Genomic DNA, 19,676 nt, shown 5'->3' with positions numbered 1-19,676 from the left:
GACTTGACAACCATTTTTTTGCCCCTGGTTGTCAAGAATGCCAACCACTTTATTGATGTGCCAATTTATTGGCAGTATATTGGAAATGGCCTGTTTTTGCTTATTATGCATAACTGGCAAATGGAGTACAATGTGCAAATCACTAGTCAGCTTTACAATTAAAGATAATGTAAGCAGTGCACATTTGCACTGTACTTCTTTAGTTTCCTTTATTCGTGTAAAGCAAGTTAAAAAAGAGTGTAATAACCAGCTATAGTACAAGTGTCTGTGAGCTAGGTATGTACGTAACAGTAATGTCAAATGTCTCTTTCAGCTTTGAAAGACAAACGTGAAGGACTAAAAATCTGACAGAAACCACAGCTGCTACAATATGTCTTTTGTGTAGAACTACATTAAACTGTGTTGTTATGAAAGTATATACTAACTACAATATGTGCAGGGAAATAAAGTGAACATTCTTAGTGCTGTAAATTTGATATGTTAAGATTACACCACACAGCAGAATATGAGGACTCTCAGCAACGTTTGTTACATACAAGGTAACAGTGTTCTTTTGGCATTCATTTGTTCATTTCTTTCTGATTATTTCTTCAAAGTACTGCAATAACTTTCACAAATATATATTTTATTAATAATTACTTCCATTTCTTAATTCAAGATATAAGTATCAATATTTCAGAAACCCAATGAAAAAGCAAGATAGACAAATTCTGCTAAATATTTTAGAAAAAAAGGACATAAAACAGAAGGTGATCAGACAGAGATGTCTGCTGTTAGACTTATTTTACATTAAGACTAGGGGCTTTGCCCCCTGCTCACTTCGCTCGCCAACCCCAATGTTTGATTTTCCGGATACACACTTTTAAGATTTTTTTTCTTTGAATTGTTGCTATTTCATTAGTTTCACTTTTATTTCAGAACTTTGTTAAAAACTAGGGGGCTCTGCCCCCTGCTCGCTTCGCTCGCCAACCCCCATGTTTGGTTTACTGGATATACAATACAATACAATTTATTTTTTGTATAGACCAAAATCACACAAGAAGTGCCGCAATGGGCTTTAGCAGGCCCTGCCTCTTGACAGTCCCCCAGCCTTGACCCTCTAAGAAGACCAGAAAAAACTCCCAAAAAAAAACCTTTGTAGGGAAAAAATGGAAGAAACCTTGGGAAAGGCAGTTCAAAGAGAGACCCCATTCCAGGTAGGTTGGGCGTGCAGTGGGTGTCAAAAAGAAGGGGGTCAGTACAATACAGTACAATACAAAGAACAGAATAAATCCTCCATACAGTATAAATATAAAAATTCTAGAAGTGTGGAGTAGAATTTCACATTAGATGATATCACATAATATGATTTGGATTTGTTTTAAGTCCTGGAGACCTCATTCATCAAGCTGCCTCCCCCATTTTGCCATTCCACATCTGAAATAGCGCTAATCCAATGAAAGGACCCCTCATTCCCACATCCCCAGTCATCAGGGGTGACTTTACCTTAGGCAGGCAATCTACAATTTAAAGAGATTGTTATTTTCTTGGGAATTGTTACATATGCATTATTTTCACTTTTACTTTAAAAACTTTTGTAAAAACAATACTTGCCCTTTATTTCCGGCCATGTGCATGGTTACATCTCTTTCTTGCCAGACGTATAATGCTGCTTGTGTTGTGAAGGGGGGGGGGGGCGTCTGAACACACGCTAAGGATATGTCTTTGGATCATTTGCTGTTTTTCTGCTGCTTGCGAGCTGTCTCTTTTGCCTGTCGCATGTCATTGTTTTAAGATCTGGGAGCACATGATGCCTGTCTGCCAAAAGGAATCCAACAACTGCTTGGTTAGATGTCTGTGGACTCCTTTTAAATGATGGCTCACTGCTTGGTCTCGCGTGACGTTGTAAAAACAATACTTGTCCTTTATTTCTGGCCTCAGGTGTGGTTAAATTCTTTCTTGCAGGACGTATAACGCTGCTCGCGTTGTCGGGGTAGGGCGGTTTGCTGTCGCGCTGCCCTTCGATCTTTTTAAAGCCTGTACAGCCGCTGTCCTTTTTTGCTACGGCCCTGGGACAATCTCTTGGCACCAAGTCATGTTTGCGGTCCCCGTGAGACGCACCGTGGCAAGTCTCTTTGGTCTCGCGGGTCTTTTAAATGTCTTCTGAAAAGATCACGTATCGTTGCATTGCTTTTGCTTTCCAGGACAGGATTTCTTTTTATAACAGAGAGACAATATTTGGAATCTTTCGAGTCCCAGCATGCTGAATCTTTTAAATGAGGTCAGTGATGTGTTTAATGACTTTTTACCATAATTCAGGATAGGTTTCTCTGTTTAGAATTTCAGCACAGACAAAACAATCTACATCTTCAGCAGTTAATAATTTTTTTTTGCAAAGTAACCAATAAATGCATGTGAGGTAAACCCCGATTTTAAAATTCTCTGACTTCAAAGCCTTACAATATTTACATACTTCAGACATATCACCTACACCTATGTCTATATATTTGATCTCCATTCCTCGCTTTGTCCTGCTTTTTTTTCAATGACACCTGGTCCATGGTAATTATTTTCCCTTTTTTCGAGTAATAATTTCTGTTTGTTTGCGCTACTGCGATCTTTACTTTCTTTTTTTTTGATACTTTCTAATTTTCCTACTTTCATATTCTTTAACTTTCTCTGCATTTGTATCGTGCCATTTTTTTGAGTCTTTCGAATTCCACTGCTTTCATAATCTCTAACCTGCTCTGCATGTGTATAGTGCCAACGTTTTTGAACGTCTTTATGAAGTTCTACTTTGTCTTTTAATTCTGAGCCCGATTGGACATGCTTTTTTCAATTCCACTTGTTCCGGTCTGATTATTACTTTCCTTATTTTCTTAATTTGCACCTAGATTATTCTTTTTTTTTTTTTGCATTTTTTTTCTCTCCAACGCTTTTGAGTCTCTTTTTTCCGCGCTGCTCTTTCTTCTTCGTTTAGTCGTTGATGTTTCATCTATAACGTATTATCCTTATACGCTTTATATGCACCGAGAGCCCTGGATCTGTGTGTGCTCAAATCCTTTACACGACTGAGTGTTTTGCTGCCCATGGTCTTATTTGATATTGGTTGTAAGTAGGGTATGTCTTGCAAGAATCTCATGATCTACATCCCTGCGAGACCGTCCTGGCACAAAGTCTCATGTTTAAGGTCCCCACAAGACGCTCCATGGACAATTTCTCTTGTCTCGCAGGTCTTTCAAGTGTCTTCCGTGATCTTCACGTGAAGATCACGTCTTGTCTCCCTAGTCTTTCTTTCCCAGGATTTTTTTTAATAATAGAGAAATATGCAGAGGATTGTTAACATATCTACATTCATGTGGTATTTGTTATACGGAACATGTGGATTTGTAAAACAAATCTATTAAAATATATTACATTGTACTTAGTTAAAAATATTTAAATTACTATTAATTTGTAGCAGCCTGTAACGAATACAATACTGTTGCTTATACTGTTGTCAAGGCCACTTGACCTCTGCACAAGTTAACCTGGGCTGTAACATAGTATTCTGCAAACTAGAGGGGTGCCAAAATGAATCTAGTTGTATGAAAAAAATATTTATTCTTCAAAGAAATGTTACTACTGCCAGACAGGTCAATCCAGTCCTATTTAAAACACGTACCATCAACACTAAATTGAAGATAGAGATATAGGGATGCTGTTGGGCAACATTTGAAGCAGCAGGAAAGCTGAGTATGGGCTGTCAGAATGAAACAATGGAAAGCGTATGAAGAAGAAACCAATTTCTCGTTTTGTAATAGCAATGACTAGTGACAATATTGCAGATTCTAGTTTTGGTGAGTGTGAAGTATACAAAGCTGATGATTTTGCATAATCACTGATGTTGAAAAGTGCTAGTCAAGAAAACCTTTACTCAAAATGCCTTATGAACCATCCATGGATGTGAATCAAGAGTAAAAAACCTACTCCTCTTATTTGATAGGTGTTTGCATTTTGTTGACTAGACATACTTGTCACTTTGCACAGTAATAAGAAATCCTTTTTAAAAATAAAATCCTTCTTTGCAATTCTCATAAATGAGCAGAATGTGGTTTTGGCAAAATACAAACTGTAACTTGTACAAACACTCAGTTGCCACTTTTCTCTGTATACTGACCAAATTTATTGGTAGCTGGACAAAATTGCACAGAACCGCCAAACTGGTGAAAAAATAAACATGCTGATGTGTTTTTTTATTTCTATTTCATTTTAAAATTTATTTTTACTTTTGTTTTCATTTTTCTTATTTATATTGTAGCTCCAGGACACTAGAGCCCAGTAGTATGTTAAGTGGGGTTGTGGCAGGTATTTAAGGCCAGGTGGTAGAGATGGAATCTGGAAAAATTGCCCCCCACACTTCACCCCTGATAAAATTTCACCCCCCACATTTTGCCCCTTATACAATTTCGCTCCCCACATTTCACTCCTCACACTTCGCCCCAGATATTTTTACTGTCACCTACCTGGATCATTTAAACTTTGTTTAAAATTAATATTACCTGTATTTTATTGATTTTTTTTTTTATTTTGATTTTATTTTAAATATCGAAATAGCATTCCATAGAACTAGAGTTACTGGATTTTGCAGAGTTTTTTCATCAACACTGTTACACAATTCAATGAGTCCAAACATACTATGGCCGTTACACATCGCGCATTTGCAGTTTTTGCCGCACAACTATCTGTGGTGCATTGCAGTGGCTGAAGAACAAGCAGTGCGTTGCAGACAGTGCAATATCAATATATACGCACTGCGCCGTATAATATTATAAAAATGTACCATGGCAAAGAGAGTTCCGTGAATAAGTGGCAAAAGAAAATTGGTAGATGATGACAACCACATTTACATGTATTCAAAGAGAACGGTAAATGAACAACATGGAATCTGGGTTTGTGAAAAACATTCCACCTGCAAAGAGAGCTTTTAATTTTTTGGCAATTTTATCATGTGTATTTATTAAACCAAAATAAATTACAAGATATAAAAAAATTAGGTGCATTATTTACATTTCAGTAACCTACTCATTATCTTCAGGGAGCAAATTGTAGAAGGCGAAATGTGGTAAGGGAGAAATGTGGTGGGGGGCGAAATGTGTGGGGCTAAATGTGGGAGGAGAATTGTTGGGGGTGAAATGTGAGGGGCGACTTTTCCTTAAACTGATAGAGATGTATAGAAACATGGCTTATTACAGGCTGGGACCAAGTAAATATTGGGTAACCAGTTTTGCATTGAAACTTTATTCAAAGGTGGCTTGAGAGGGAACACTGCTTACTGTTTATCTATTGTTTATTAATTAATTACTGCTTACTTGCTGGGTTAACTTAGAACCTTTATTGATTTTATTAGGTTTTACATTAATTGTTCAAATGTTCAGTCTCATGTATATGGGATGTTTGATTAGCCTTGGTAATGTTAGAAGTAGAAAATTGAATTTTGCATTCATCTACCTGGCAACCTGGTTTTATGGGTCACATTAGCTTTGAGTGCATTTCGTGTGGTGATTGATATGGTTCAAAATACTCACTTAGCCTATGTTTGTCACGTGGTGTCTGGACTGAAAGACAATTCTGGCTGATCAGATACCTTAGCTAATGGTCACCCATTGGTCAAACTTCTTATTAGGAATGAAGCTCTTTGCTTTTTTAAGAGATTATGATTGTTTGTGATTATATTTTATTGAGCCCAGTAATGAAGTACCTGTCTTAAAATTGTTTAATTGATTCAAGACCTGTGTGGTGAGAGAGTTTGATTTTTAAGAGCTCCCTTTCCTCCAATAAACAACGAGTGGTGTGTCCCTTTTCCAACTTGATGCCCTAGTGCTACAATATCAGTTAAAAATACCTGATATTGTGAAAAATAACTGGTGCCAAAATAATGTTTTAAAATATTTTTTCCTCCCTCCTTTTTCTTTCTCAATAGATAGTTAATGGATCATAGTCGCTTTGATTTAATATTTGGCATGACTTACAGTGCTCTGATAGCTATCAAGTTTAATTTTAAGCTTTGGCATTACATACTCTGCCCCCCTCTCTGCATCACCCATAACCTCAAATGCTGTTTCTGTGGTTTTGATGCTATCCATATACCTATTGCATGCTCTCAGACTACTTGCTGTTCTTGCATAGTGCTTAATTAACTTTAGGTGACTCCTAACCTTTAAAATTACATACTAATTTTTCCGTGGTTCCTTCAGAACACCTATGGGGGGCACAAACAATGGTTCAAGCCCAGTGTCCCCTCCTTCCTTGATCTACCATTTTCTGTTGTGATCATGGGATTTATACCCATGGATTGATGGGTTTGGGGATGGTTTACTGAGGCCAACTCTGGTAGCTTAGGAATGCTTAAGTAACACTCAATGCACTTTAAGTAAATGAAGGGTATATTTCTTAGAATCTTGCCATAAATCTTTTAAAAATAATTATCTTGTGCTGTAATCTTCAACTACAAATTTAAAAGTGTTTCAGTTGTATAAAGGTTTTTCAACAATCACTCAGTAAACTAAATTATAAAACCTCAATCCTCATGGGCTAGGTTTGAACAAAAATTGGTGTACATATAGCTGGAATTCTGATAAGTTACAATATGTCCAATTTACATGTTGCAAAATAGCAGTAAGCTGACATATAATTGGACACGTTGAAGTCACCCAACACATGTTTATTAAAAATTATTTACAGTGCAGCACACACAAACCCAAAGTCCCCAAAGTCCTTGCCAACAAATAATGCCTCACTTTCTTCAGGCCGCCTCCTTGTCTCCTCCTCCCAGACCTTGTCCTTCCTTCACTCCCAACTCCAGCCCCTGTTTCTGCTCTTTGTTTTGCAGGACTGGACCCTGGAGCTTCAGGAGTAGGACCCACTTCGGGGGTGAGCTGCTCTCGCAGGACGAGCCACTCCGCCCAATGGGTCTTTGCTGGCGGTGGGGCAGTGTCACAGGTGGCTGGGGGGGGGTGACCCAGCCGGGATGCCCCAGAGGACCAGAGGAGGGCTTACGCCTCCCCCAGACCACGTGGGGGTGACTACCCTGGTGGCTATGGGGACCACGGGTACAAAGCTTTGAAGCTCAAGCCTGTAGGGGCCCGTGGTCACTGCCAGGGGGTGCCCCAATGCCTTGAAAGCCCTGGACCTCAGCACTTCTGCCACACACAGAAGTGCTGTGGGGAAGAGGATCAGGGACACCCGGAGTGCTTCCGGGTGCGGAGCCGGTACTTCCACCACACTAGGGAGTGCGGGCAGAAGCTCATCAGAAGACACCTGGAGCACATCCGGGTGTGGATAAAAGGGGCCGCCTCCCCCGATTCAGGGGCTGGAGTCAGGAGTGAAGGAAGGTCAAGGTCTGGGAGGAGAGACAAGGAGGCTGCCTGAAGAAAGTGAGGCATTGTTTGTTGGTCAGGACTTTGGGGACTTTGGGGCTGTGTGTCACATTTGTAAATATGGAGTACTATAATAAACATGTGTGACTTCAACGTGTCCACCTGTCTGTGTCCGGGTCATCTTCCACATTGTAAAGCATCATAATTAATCCAAATATAGGTAGTTAAAAACTGCAATCATTTTTTTTAATTTTGGCAACCAAAAGTTGTTACTTATCAAAGTTAGTGTTGGGCCCTTTATTATGTTCCTTTCAACAATTAGACCATGTAAATCACCAGTTAGCTTATAATAAACTGTTGTTACCTGTGCACTGTGCAATAAAGAAACTTTCAGTAAATTACTGCAGGAAATTTAATTTAACGATACTTGGAATCATCTCAATTGAAGTCAGGTGAACTTAAATAACCTTTGCATATGATTTAGAATTTAACTGGTGAAATTTGAAAACAGTCACTGACTCCATGATAAAGCCTACACATAGTTATACAACTAAGGCATTTAAGATTTTTTATTCTTATTTTTATTAAAAATTATCTATTTGTTTTTCACTTACAGTAAATATTGCTGGTCAAAAGATTCTCTAGGCATGTCAGAGGACTGGGACTTCGTGAAGTGTGGTCTAGCCTCACTTGGGGAGGCAATGTTTGGGGGCGGGAGGTCTGAGGGATTAAAGAAGTAGAGCAAGCTATTTCTGGTCTATCCTTTTCATTCCCATAATTGTAAGTGTCAACACAACAATAGGCTTCATAGCCATAACTCCTAGCAATATTGGAAATTAAGGTTAAAGCTATCATATATAATAATGTACAACCTTAACTTAAGATTATAAAATGACAACAAAAGTTCAGAAGCAATGTCTCTATGTCCAAACAGTGAACTTTGTGAGCTGGAATGTCAAAGGTCTCAATCACGAATTTAAGAGGAAAACAGGTCTAAATGCCAAGATAGCATTTTTACAGGAGACTCACTTAATCAGCAAGGATCAGTTTCAATGCAAAGAGACTGGACTGGCCAAATATTCCACTCCAACTATAAAAAGAAAACTAGAGGTGTGGGAATCTTAATTCATAGAACAATTTCATTTGTAGCATTAGATGTAGTATCAGATCCTGATGGGCAATATGTGATGGTTATGGGTAATTTATTAATTGTGAAGTGATTTTGATAAATATCTACACACCCAATGTGGATGATAGAGATTTCATCCAAAACGTATTTGCATCCATTCCTAACTTAAACACTCATAAAATTATAATGGCCGGAGACTTTAATTGTGTTTTAAATTCAGTCCTGTATAGGTCTTCAGCTACAGGGGTGATAACATCTAACACTACAAAAATAATTACACAGTTTTTAGTTGATCATAACTTATCAGACCCATGGATATTGCTAAATCCATACTTATGATCAACAAAATTTTGCTGTTTGTATGGACAAAATTAAACAAGATGTGCATCAACAGTCTACCCTCCATCTTACTTTAGATAGATAGATAGATAGATAGATAGATAGATAGACAGACAGACAGACAGACAGACAGACAGACAGACAGACAGACAGACAGACAGACAGACAGACAGACAGACAGATAGATAGATAGATAGATAGATAGATAGATAGATAGATAGATAGATAGATAGATAGATAGATACTTTATTAATCCCAATGGGAAATTCACATTCTCCAGCAGCAGCATAATGATACAATAAATAATATTAAATTAAAGAATGATAATAATGCAGGTGAAAAACAGACAATAACTTTGTATAATGTTAAATGTTAACGTTTACACCCCCGGGTGGAATTGAAGAGTCGCATAGTTTGGGGGAGGAACGATCTCCTCAATCTGTCAGTGGAGCAGGACAGTGACAGCAGTCTGTCGCTGAAGCTGCTCTTCTGTCTGGAAATGATACTATTTAGTGGATGCAGTGGATTCTTCATAATTGATAGGAGCCTGCTGAGCTTTAGTAGGGATCATTGACACCATCAAGATGAATATCCTCCCTAAGCTTTCTATTTCAAAACATCCCCATACACATTAACAAACCTATTTTATTTGGAATTTGAAATATCCACGTATCCAAAGGATGACCCTTAAATGACCTAAATCAGAAGGCAACATGGCTCTACCTAATTTTCAGTTTTATTACTGGGCAACAAATATACAGTCTATAAAAACCTGGACATTGACAAAAACAGATGAACACACACTAGCTTGGTCTGCAATAGAAATGAAATCCTGCAGTACTTCTTTAAATTCCTTGTTTTGTACAATAGTAAATACAAGGTATCGTCAATAAACTAACAACCCAGCTGTCCTTCATTCACTTAGAATGTGGAACCAATGTAGGAAGCTCTTCAAGTTAGAAAATATTTTATTTGTGGTACGTCTACATGATAACCACCTTTTTCTACCCTCTCAAACTGACATGTCTTTAATGTTTGGAAACTGTATGGGATTAAATCATTTAGAGATCTGTATATAAACAATTTCTTTGCATTCTATGAACAATTAATCTCCACATTTTTCCACTATCTCCAAATTATAAACTTTGCTAAACAAAATCTTCCCAATTTTCCACACCTCCAACCTATTTCTATTCCAGAAGAGATATTGATCAGTCTTGAAGACTCATACAGCATTTCTATAATATATAAAACCATTTTAAAGTCCCTTCCTTACAATGGGAAAAGGATCTCTTACTCAGAATTTCAGAAAAGGAGTGGAGGACAGCTATGCACAGAATTCACTCAAGCTCCATGTGTGCAAAGTATTCAGTTATTCAACTTAAATTTTCTTATTGAGCACATCTATCTCTTTTAAAAGTGTCCAAAATGTTTCCAGGACAATCTCAAGCTTCACTAGGCCACATATTTTGGATGTGTACCAAATTCGGCTGCTCGTATAATTACTAAAACACCCTATTCTGATCACATTACACCCGTTATTCAGCAGCTTCATTGGCTGCCAATAAAGTTTAGGGTCAACTACAAAATTTTAGTCCTTACATATAAAGCCATTCATAATCTTGCCCCCACATATCTCTCACAGCTCCTACAAGTCATTAAACCCTCTCGTATGCTCAGATCCTCTTTTTCCATTAACTTAAATAATCCACCAGCACGTCTTGTTACGATGGGATATCGCGCATTTAGCAGATCGCCACCTTCCTTATGGAACTCATTAGCTGCTTATCTTAGGAATATGACTACCCTTCACCAATTTCAGGCTAAAAATAAAACTTATCTGTTCAAAATTGCTTATTCATTGTAACTATTATTGGTGTTTTATCTGATGTTTTATTTGGATTTTAAATTTTCTAGTTATTGAATGTTTATTTTTTTAACCTGATTGTACAGTGACCTTGAGTTTTTTGAAAGGCGCTTCAAATAAAATGTATTATTATTATTATTATTATTAAATTAACATCATTCTGGACAAAAGTTTTTAAATGCCTATCAGACAGCCTTGGTGTCACAGTCACTCCTAATCCATTAACAGCTGTGTTTGGTGTACTTCTAGATGGGCTTAAAGTGGAGAAGGACAAACAAACTGTGATTGCCTTTACTTAACTACTAACATGTAGACTTATCTTGCTTAACTGGAAGAATAACCCATCTCTTTTAAATCAGAGGGTAACTGATGTTATATACTATTTGAAATTGCAATAAATCAAATTCTCAGTTAGAGGATCGGTTCAAAACATTTTTTAAAACCTGGCAGGTTCTAATTAATAACATTTTAGAATAAGCATTTATATTGAGGAGAAAGACACCTTTCTCTCTTTACTACTCTCAAAAGTTTTACTCTGGCTGTTGGCCTTTCACTCTTTCTCATGGGTGGGGGTTGAATTGAATTTAGTTTTGTTAAGTTTGACATGATTGTATGGAATTTTACACGCTTTTAATGAATTCAATAAAAAGATCATATTAAAGAAGAAAAGACCTCTCATGATTTTCCTTGATTATAGTCATCTTGTCAATAAGATCTGCAATTTCAGATAACACGCTTCCACATTAAGTTCACTTTTGATAAACAAAACAGAACTTTTGCCATTGACTTCAAAAATGAAGCCATCTACGTGTATCTTAGATCTGATTTTGTGTTGACTACTGTGGGTGCATGCTAAGTACATTTAATAATTTTTCTTTACTTACATTGTTCTAGTTTTCTACAATAGGTGTAGTTAGGCCTTTATTAAAGAAATTAATGTAAAACCTGTATTTGGTCATTTACATTTATGCAATACACTTATTTAAAATTTACGACTTCTAGTTTTTTTCAAAATCTTTATATTCCAACAACTTTATTCTTTCTTTACAATATTAAACCTTTATGAGAAATGTATTGGTCAGTTTAGCTGACTGATGCTTAGAGATTTGTATAATTTTTAATTAATCCAGAAGTTTCATTGTACTAGTTTATTTATGCCCATATATGTTATGTTTTAACATTTTTGTACATTTATCTATGTCATGAGATATAAAAGAAAGACGAAAAAGTGTTTTTTGTTACTACAGTATTTGTAGTGAGCAGTGCCTCAGAGTGCCACTCTTCTATTACATTTAGAAAAAACATTTAACTATAATTTTATTTAAACTGTTCTATTGTATGCCTTTAGTGATTTTGACACTAGCTATCCCTTACCTCTGAGAGATGGCAAATCATTGAAAAACATGTCAGACAGCATTGCACCTGGCAACTCATTAGATGAACAGGTCATTGCCCCATTCTCACAGTAACTGAAAACAGAAAAGAGAAAAAAAATAAGCTACTAATATTACATTTGTCATTAAGAGTAACAGTTTAACTGGATAATTCTCACATAAGTATAAAGACCTAATTTTTCAATAAAAATAGTTGGTTTCACTTATTGGTATGTTATTTGCAATTAAGCAGTACAATTTCTGATTCCTGAAAGAAACAGAAATTCTAGACAGGTCAGAAATCAACTAATATAGTATAACTGTTGATCTTGAACAATTAGAGAAAAATGTTTCAGACACTCTTATGGTCTAAATGGGGTACATATGGGAAAGTCAAACATGCTCTGCCATTACTTCAAATACAAAATAGTAGAACTATTACCACAAATTGATGTGGTTGGAAATGACATCTCCAGGCTGAAAGAGTTCTCCATCATAATAGCAAGGGCACTGTGATTTAGAAACACATTCTCCATTTTCTGTAGCATAAAGTCCTGGGCTGCAAAAACATCCTTCTATACAGAGTTCAGAGCAGGAGACATCCGGAAAGGAGAGGGAACGACATGTTTCATTGCATGGACTTCCACACTGTTGATATGTCTGGTCTTCTGGGCATCTCATCTCTTTAACAGATCAGATTAACAGATTTGTTCATTCTCAACATTTATTTAACCTTTTATTTAAATGTCAGAAGACAAATATTTAGAAAAATACTCATTTTTGAAGATGCCAGGCTACATAAAACAATAAAATAAAAGGACTGATATAAATGTTAAAATACTATAAGTTACATAAAACAAAATATGAAACCTTTAGACAAAAAGTTATACTCCTATACAACCAAACTAAAAAATAAGTACATAAAAAGTTTTAGTGTAATAAGTACATCTGATTTCAAAGTCCTCTGAAGTATATTTCAAGACATCATGCACAATTTTTAAAAAACAGTCTTTCGCATGTCTGAAAAATATCTAACACAAGTAATACTTTAAATATATAACAATGTTATATATAAGGGCAGTTTACTGAGAAGGGTTTTAAAATTAAACAATAACCAATAGTGGTAGCTTCAAACACTAGCAGAAGGTCAACCTACATTTTTATATACTATATATATATAGTAAATCACAATGATGAGGAGCATATTTATCATTGTTTATATACTGTAAACTTAACAAATGAGTGATTAACAGCATTATGAGGTTCAAGTACACAAGAGACAAGGTAAATTACCTTAATCCTGGACTGAAAGAAATATTATTTCTATAACCTTTCTATATAAAAAACAGAAAAATAAGCTTTATTTTGGAAAAATAAGGTAATTTTTAAACCAAATGTTTAATATGCAGTTTGTAGTCACAGGAAGTTTGCCATCAAGACAAGGCCAAGACATTTATAATGGGAGACAAGTTCAATGTGGCTGCCAATTAAAATGAAAATGTTTAACCTTAAATATGAAAGTGTCTATTTAAACTTCAAACTGATGGGTGGCATCTGGTTAATACAAAATGGAATTACTGGAATATATTTGTTTTCAATTTGCCAAATGACTCTTGGGCCTCTGGAATCCAAACTAATTTATTACATTATTCAAAGGTATCATTGTAGAGGTAACAGAACTAAATTTTGTATTTTCTTCAAATTTTCAGGCACCCTCTAATTTAATATTCCATTCATTTATCTAAATCGCCTAGAAAAATTTATATTTCTGTAACTTTACAAAAACTTTACCTGAAACTTTTACTAAAAATTTTTAAAATAATTTTTATGTAGTGATGACTAGATGTTAAACATGTTGAGTTATATTTTGTGAACAAAACATTATGTATACTGTACATAATAGAAAAAGCATGGCCAATATATTTCTGAAGAACAATTCATGGTTTAGTGAGAAAGAAATTTAATTTGTGGGTATTGTTATTTTTTTGGTAATTTTATTTACTTATCAATAGTCAATGCATGGTCATAGTGAACTATCTTAATTTTAAACAAAACCACTGTACTATAAGACTACAAGAAAGTCTAATAAATCCATTGTGAAGGTTTTCTTTTACATTGTTCTCTATAGTTTATAATTCTGATCAAGTCAGTGCTCAAAGTTTACCCTTAGGTATGGTGTATCAGGCAATAAATCTATAGTACAATCAATACTTTTTGTAAGTTGGGAGTTTTAAGGATGTCTGTTGACTTAATACTTCTATCATATCATCTAACTGAGATGGAAGAGTTTTAACTAAAAAACACAAAATAAAGTTTGGAGTAACATTTTAAGGCAATTTTTTAAACACATAGATCTCCATTTTTTTATGGGTTCTGTTTTTAAGCAATAGAAACAGAAAATTAAGGGATAAATATATTTCAAAATAACAAAACAAAAGTTGAGCAGTTTTAGTAATCCAAAATCAAATTTTAATAATGAGGCTAGTGCAATGTAAGTCCTGTTGGATGCTGGACTTTCTAGATGAAGGCTTGGAGAAGTAAGTTTTCTATGAGGGCTACATCTGCAGGAGATGCCAGCTGATTTCAGCACCTCGAGTTCAGGGAGCAGATGTTGGCTGGCCTGCATTGTAGTAGAGAATTGGTGGACCTGGCCCAGGTGTCCTTTAGAGAGATAATGTGCACCCCTAAGAGGAGATTCCAGACCAGACAGGTAGAGACACTGTAGGTGGGTCACGGTCACAAGGTGCAAGGTGAAGGGTGCACACTTTCCAGGGGCATCAGCCCCAGGATTGGAAGTGTCAAATCATTTTCAGATCCTTGTGGAGCTGGAAAGTGTTTATGATGATTCTGAGGTGGTAGACAGGCATGAGGAGCCCCAATGGACCACCTCAAAACCAGATGCCAGAAACAGAGAAGAATTGGAAGTTGGGGACACATTCATTAGGAGGATAGAAGTGCAGGTTTGCTCCAGAGACAGAGAGTCTCATACGGTGTGTCGTCTTCCAGTTGAAAAAGTGAGAGACATCCCTGGAAGTTTTACTATGCTCTTGGCCAGAGCAGGGGTGGATGCAGTTGTCATTGTCCATGCTGGAACAAATGATGTGCATACGAGTTGTCTGTCAGTTCTGCAATCCAAATTTAAAGAGTTAGGTGCCAGTCTGAGATGCAGAACTGAGAAGGTAGTCTGCTCCAAAGTTCTCCCTGTGCCATGTTCAAATCCAGGTAGGATTGAAGGGATTAGAATGTTTAACGTGGGGCTCAAGTCTTGGTGTAGATGGGACCTGTTCCACCGCGACAGGTTACAACTGAACCGGAGCGGCACCAATGTGTTGGAGAGGCATATGTGTAGGTTGGTTGAGAATTGTTTAAACTATGGAATGGGGAGGTAGGGAGTTTAGGACAGGCCAGGTTTAGAACTGTACATGAAGGAACAATAAATAGTGTAAAAATAAAAATGCATAGCAATTATAAATTCTAAACCAACATTTAAATGCAAAAGTAAAATGAGTAACATATTTAAAATAGCTCAACTTAATGCTGGAAGTATCAAAATGAAAACAAGTGAGTTGGAGATTAATGTAACAGAGCATAATTATGATATTATAGCAATAAAAAACATCTTTTTATTAATTAAAAAGGCAAGATTACAGAGTAATATTATAGTCATGGAGGACTTTAACTACCCAAAAATTAGCTGGGATAACCTTGCAAATCACGAAAATACAAGAGCAGGAGTTTTTAGAAGTAATCAGTGTCGGTTATTTAACACAATATATTAAAGCACCAACGCAGAGGGAAGCTTGCCTGGATTTAGTATTTTGTAATAATCAGGATAGGCCTGAGGACCATAATATAGAACAGGTCTCAGTTTTTTGGAAGAGTGCAGATGCAAAGACTAAAACTGTTAAAATGACCCAATAAGATTCTTAATAGTAAAATAACAGTCAAGAAGGAGTTGAAGTGCATCAGGAATAGTAAAGGGGGATTAAAAAATACAGTGAAATTGCTCTAAATTCACATTTTCTGAAGACTTCACATGTGAGGAAGTAGATAACCTCCCAGTGGTAAAAGGGACTGAGTGATTTGGAAATTGTAGAGTGAGAAGTAGTACATAGATTAAGTAGGCTGAAACCAAACACATCGTCAGGACCAGATAATTCTTACCCTCAAGTTCAGTTAGAAAGTACATACTGTATGTAAACCCTTGATGCATGTTTTTAGGAAGTCACAGCACACTGGGGAAATTCTGAAGGATTGGAAAATTGCAAATATTATCCTATTGTATAAAAAAGGGTGACTGGGCAGATCCAAGCACCTATAGACCAGTAAGCTTACTGCGCATCAAAGGTGAATTAATGGAGGGAATTATTAAGGATAAGAATGAGCAACACATGGCAAGAGTTTTTACTGAAAAGTCTGTGAATTCAGAAGAGGGAGGTCATGCTTTACCAACATGCTGGAATTCTATGAGGAGGCAACAAAAGGATATGAACAAAGTGGAACATTTGATATTATTCATCTTAACTTTGAGAAAGTATTTAATAAGTTGGCACAATTTGTGGCAAATGAAATTTAATGCAAGTAAATGTAAAGTATTAAATGTAGGAAATATCAATGTTAGGATTGAATACACAATGGAAGGTCTGAAAATTAAACGTACAGGATTAAAGTAAAGGATTTAGGTGTCATAGTGGACTTGAAACTATCAACTGCCAGCCAGTGTTCAGAATCCATAAAGAAGGCTAACAGAATGTTAGGTTATATAGTGCTGTGATGCTTAGAGTACAAGTCCAAGGAGGTTATGCTGAAAGTTTATAATGCACTGGTGAGGCCAAATCTGGAGTACTGTATGCAGTTTTGGTCTTCAGGCCATAAAGAGGACAGAACAGCACCTGAAAAAGTCTAGAGAAAAGCAACTAGGCTGATTCTATTGCTACAGGGGATGAATTATGCGGAAAGATTAAAAGAGCTGACCTTTTCAGTTTAAGCAAAAGAAGATTAAGAGGAGACATGATTGAAGAGTTTAAAATTATGAAGGGAATCAGTACAGTGGATTTAGACTGTTATTTTAAAATGAGTTCATCAAGAACATAGGGACACAGTTGGAAACTTGTTAAGGGTAAACTTTGCACAAACGTTAGGATGTTTTTCTTTACGCAGAGAACCACAGACACATGGAATAAGTTACCAAGGAGTGTGGTAGAAAGTAGGACTTTAGGGACTTTTACAGCTATACTTGATGTTTTTTTTAGTATAATTAAGTGGATAGGACTGGTGAGCTTTGTTGGGTTGAATGGCCTGTTCTTGTCTACATTCTTGTAATTGTTCTAAAGTTGCTCACTTTTTAAACCTACACTGCATCTTACCTGACTGCTGCCACAGTCCTACATGATTGTTATACGTGGATGAAAAATGTCTTTGCACTTCCACCCATGTTAAACATGATCGCTTTTGTTTCTGACCAACTGTGACTCTGGTCTGTGTGCACTATCACTAGTACATTTACATCTGGTTGTATAATGTACTCAGATGCCATCCAGCCATGACTAATGCTAATGGAAATAAAAATTAATGTACAGTACTTTGCCATAGCCACAAATGATGGTATGTACCTGGCCCGTCACACTCACCGGACTTTATGCAATGTATTTTTTTCATTATGTGTTTATTTTGGTCCGATGGCTGCTGGAACCCTACCTAACCCACTGCCAAGGCCAAGAAAACAAAAAAGAGAGACATGAGGCAGGATATACAGCATTGTTGTGATCAGCAGAGAGTTGCCTATGTGTTTTGTTTGTAAAGAAAATATGACAGAAGTTGTTTATTGATATATTAAACTCCCATTGGGTTTTTAAAATGTTATTTTTGGTCCTCAATAAAACTGAGTTTGAAAACCCTTTGCAAGAGGAAAGACATGTCCCTGAGGCTGAATTGCACAGCTGGTCCCCCTCTAAAATGACTGAATCTCACTTAAGTGGTTTGATTTTTTTTTTTTTTTTTGGTTTTCCTAAAATGACATGGAAATGCTGTTTTGCAATATGTGTGCAATCTCAAGACCAATATCGACACTTGATAACATTCAGCTTGAAAAATGGACATATTCAGTATGTTTTAAAGGAATACACCAACTAAAAATGACTGTTTTTATTTGTTGCTTACCTGGTGTTGATTATAATTATGTCAAAGAAAAGTTTTTAATCTTATGTCTCATAGCAAAGATTTCATGGCATTCTGATACCCATTCCAAAAATGTCATGTTTTTTGAAAAAAAGACTTTAATACATTGCCTGCAGATTAAAGAGATAAACTCAGCCTGTCACTAATCCACTTATTGCTTTGGGTGAAATTCTTGCCCAATTTGATTGGAGCTTGATTTGAAATAGCAGCCAAGGCTTCTATAGGCCCTTTAATAAAAAAAGGCGTATGTACTTAACAATGACCTTACTCTTAACTAATCCTTGAAACTGTAGGTTTTCATACAATTTCATAACTGAAAGTAAATTTCAGAAATCTTTAGCTTATTGCATTTAGTGAAAGATTTTGTTTATTGTCTTACTACATATAAAATAATATAAAGAGGTGTATTGATATAATTTAAGTCTAAACATTTATTTTCTTAATATTAATTGACTTAGCTTTAAATTGTTTAATTTAAAAATGAAAAAGTAAGGATATTTGCAGTAACTGTATTAAAAATAACATGGAATTCTAAATGCAAGAGAACAGTAAACCATTGGTAGACTATGGGCAATCAAGGTGAAATGCATATAAGATAAAGAATGGGAAGTATTTCATTACACAAAGAGTCGTGGGAATCTGAAACAAGCTACCAAGGTCTGTGGCTGAACAGCTTTTTAAAAATTGCCAATTGGACATCTTAATTGTTTAATTAGACAAGTGTTTTGGACTGAAATGTGTCATTAGTAAAATAACATCTTTCAGTAATAGGAAGCTATCATTAGCCAGATTTTTATAAAATCTTCATTTTGTGTCACAATAATTAATTGAAGTTCTAGATCACAGAAAATCATTCAGAAAATATAGTATATTTGAAATCTTGAAACACTCATCTTTTCTTGGTCCTTCTTACCACAAAAATCTGAAGTTCTCCAATTGATAAGCACTCCTTTCCTGGTGCAGGCAGTTGCATAGCTGGCCACAGCTGAGCACAGACACTCATGTCCGTCAGAACATGAGCACACATCATAGCGGCAATTTTTGAAAAATGGAGCAGGGTTGACCTCATAGTGGCAGGGTTTAAATTCAGGTGAGAAGAGCACAGCGCAGGCTTCCTCAGCATACTTCACTAGGGGAAAAAACAATGATTCAGGAATTATGTAATAATATAAAAATTTCCATGTACCATGCCTATAAAAAGCATTCACCATGTCCCACTTACTCCAAAACTCTATTTATTGTTACAAAACGCTAAAGAAAAGAGGATTTAGTTTACTTTCTGTGGCATTAATCAATAAAAAAATGACTCATTAATAACAAAATAAAAACAGATCTGTACAAAGTGATATACATTTATTACAAATATTAAACACAAAGTAATTGATTGCACAAGTATTGATTTCAAGTCAGTGTTTATTAGATGTATCTTTTGTACATCTGAACACTATTTTTCC

The 19,676-nt window shown here is 35.9% G+C and overlaps 1 protein-coding gene across 1 annotated transcript in view; it reads right to left on the bottom strand.

Annotated features, from left to right (window-relative positions):
• The window catches only part of vwf (von Willebrand factor), a 227,436-nt gene that overhangs the window by 127,288 nt on the left and 80,472 nt on the right, over positions 1-19,676 (bottom strand). The window contains exons 15-17 of the mRNA XM_028808181.2: positions 19,136-19,351; positions 12,488-12,728; positions 12,047-12,141 (exon numbers count right to left, since the gene is read on the bottom strand). Of these exons, the coding sequence (XP_028664014.2) occupies positions 12,047-12,141; positions 12,488-12,728; positions 19,136-19,351 (552 nt within the window). The remainder of the gene's footprint in view (positions 1-12,046; positions 12,142-12,487; positions 12,729-19,135; positions 19,352-19,676) is intronic.

Source organism: Erpetoichthys calabaricus, chromosome 1 (genome assembly GCF_900747795.2).
Source record: "Erpetoichthys calabaricus chromosome 1, fErpCal1.3, whole genome shotgun sequence".
Taxonomy (NCBI): Eukaryota; Metazoa; Chordata; class Cladistia; order Polypteriformes; family Polypteridae; genus Erpetoichthys; species Erpetoichthys calabaricus.
This window is presented reverse-complemented; position numbering and strand designations above follow the sequence as displayed.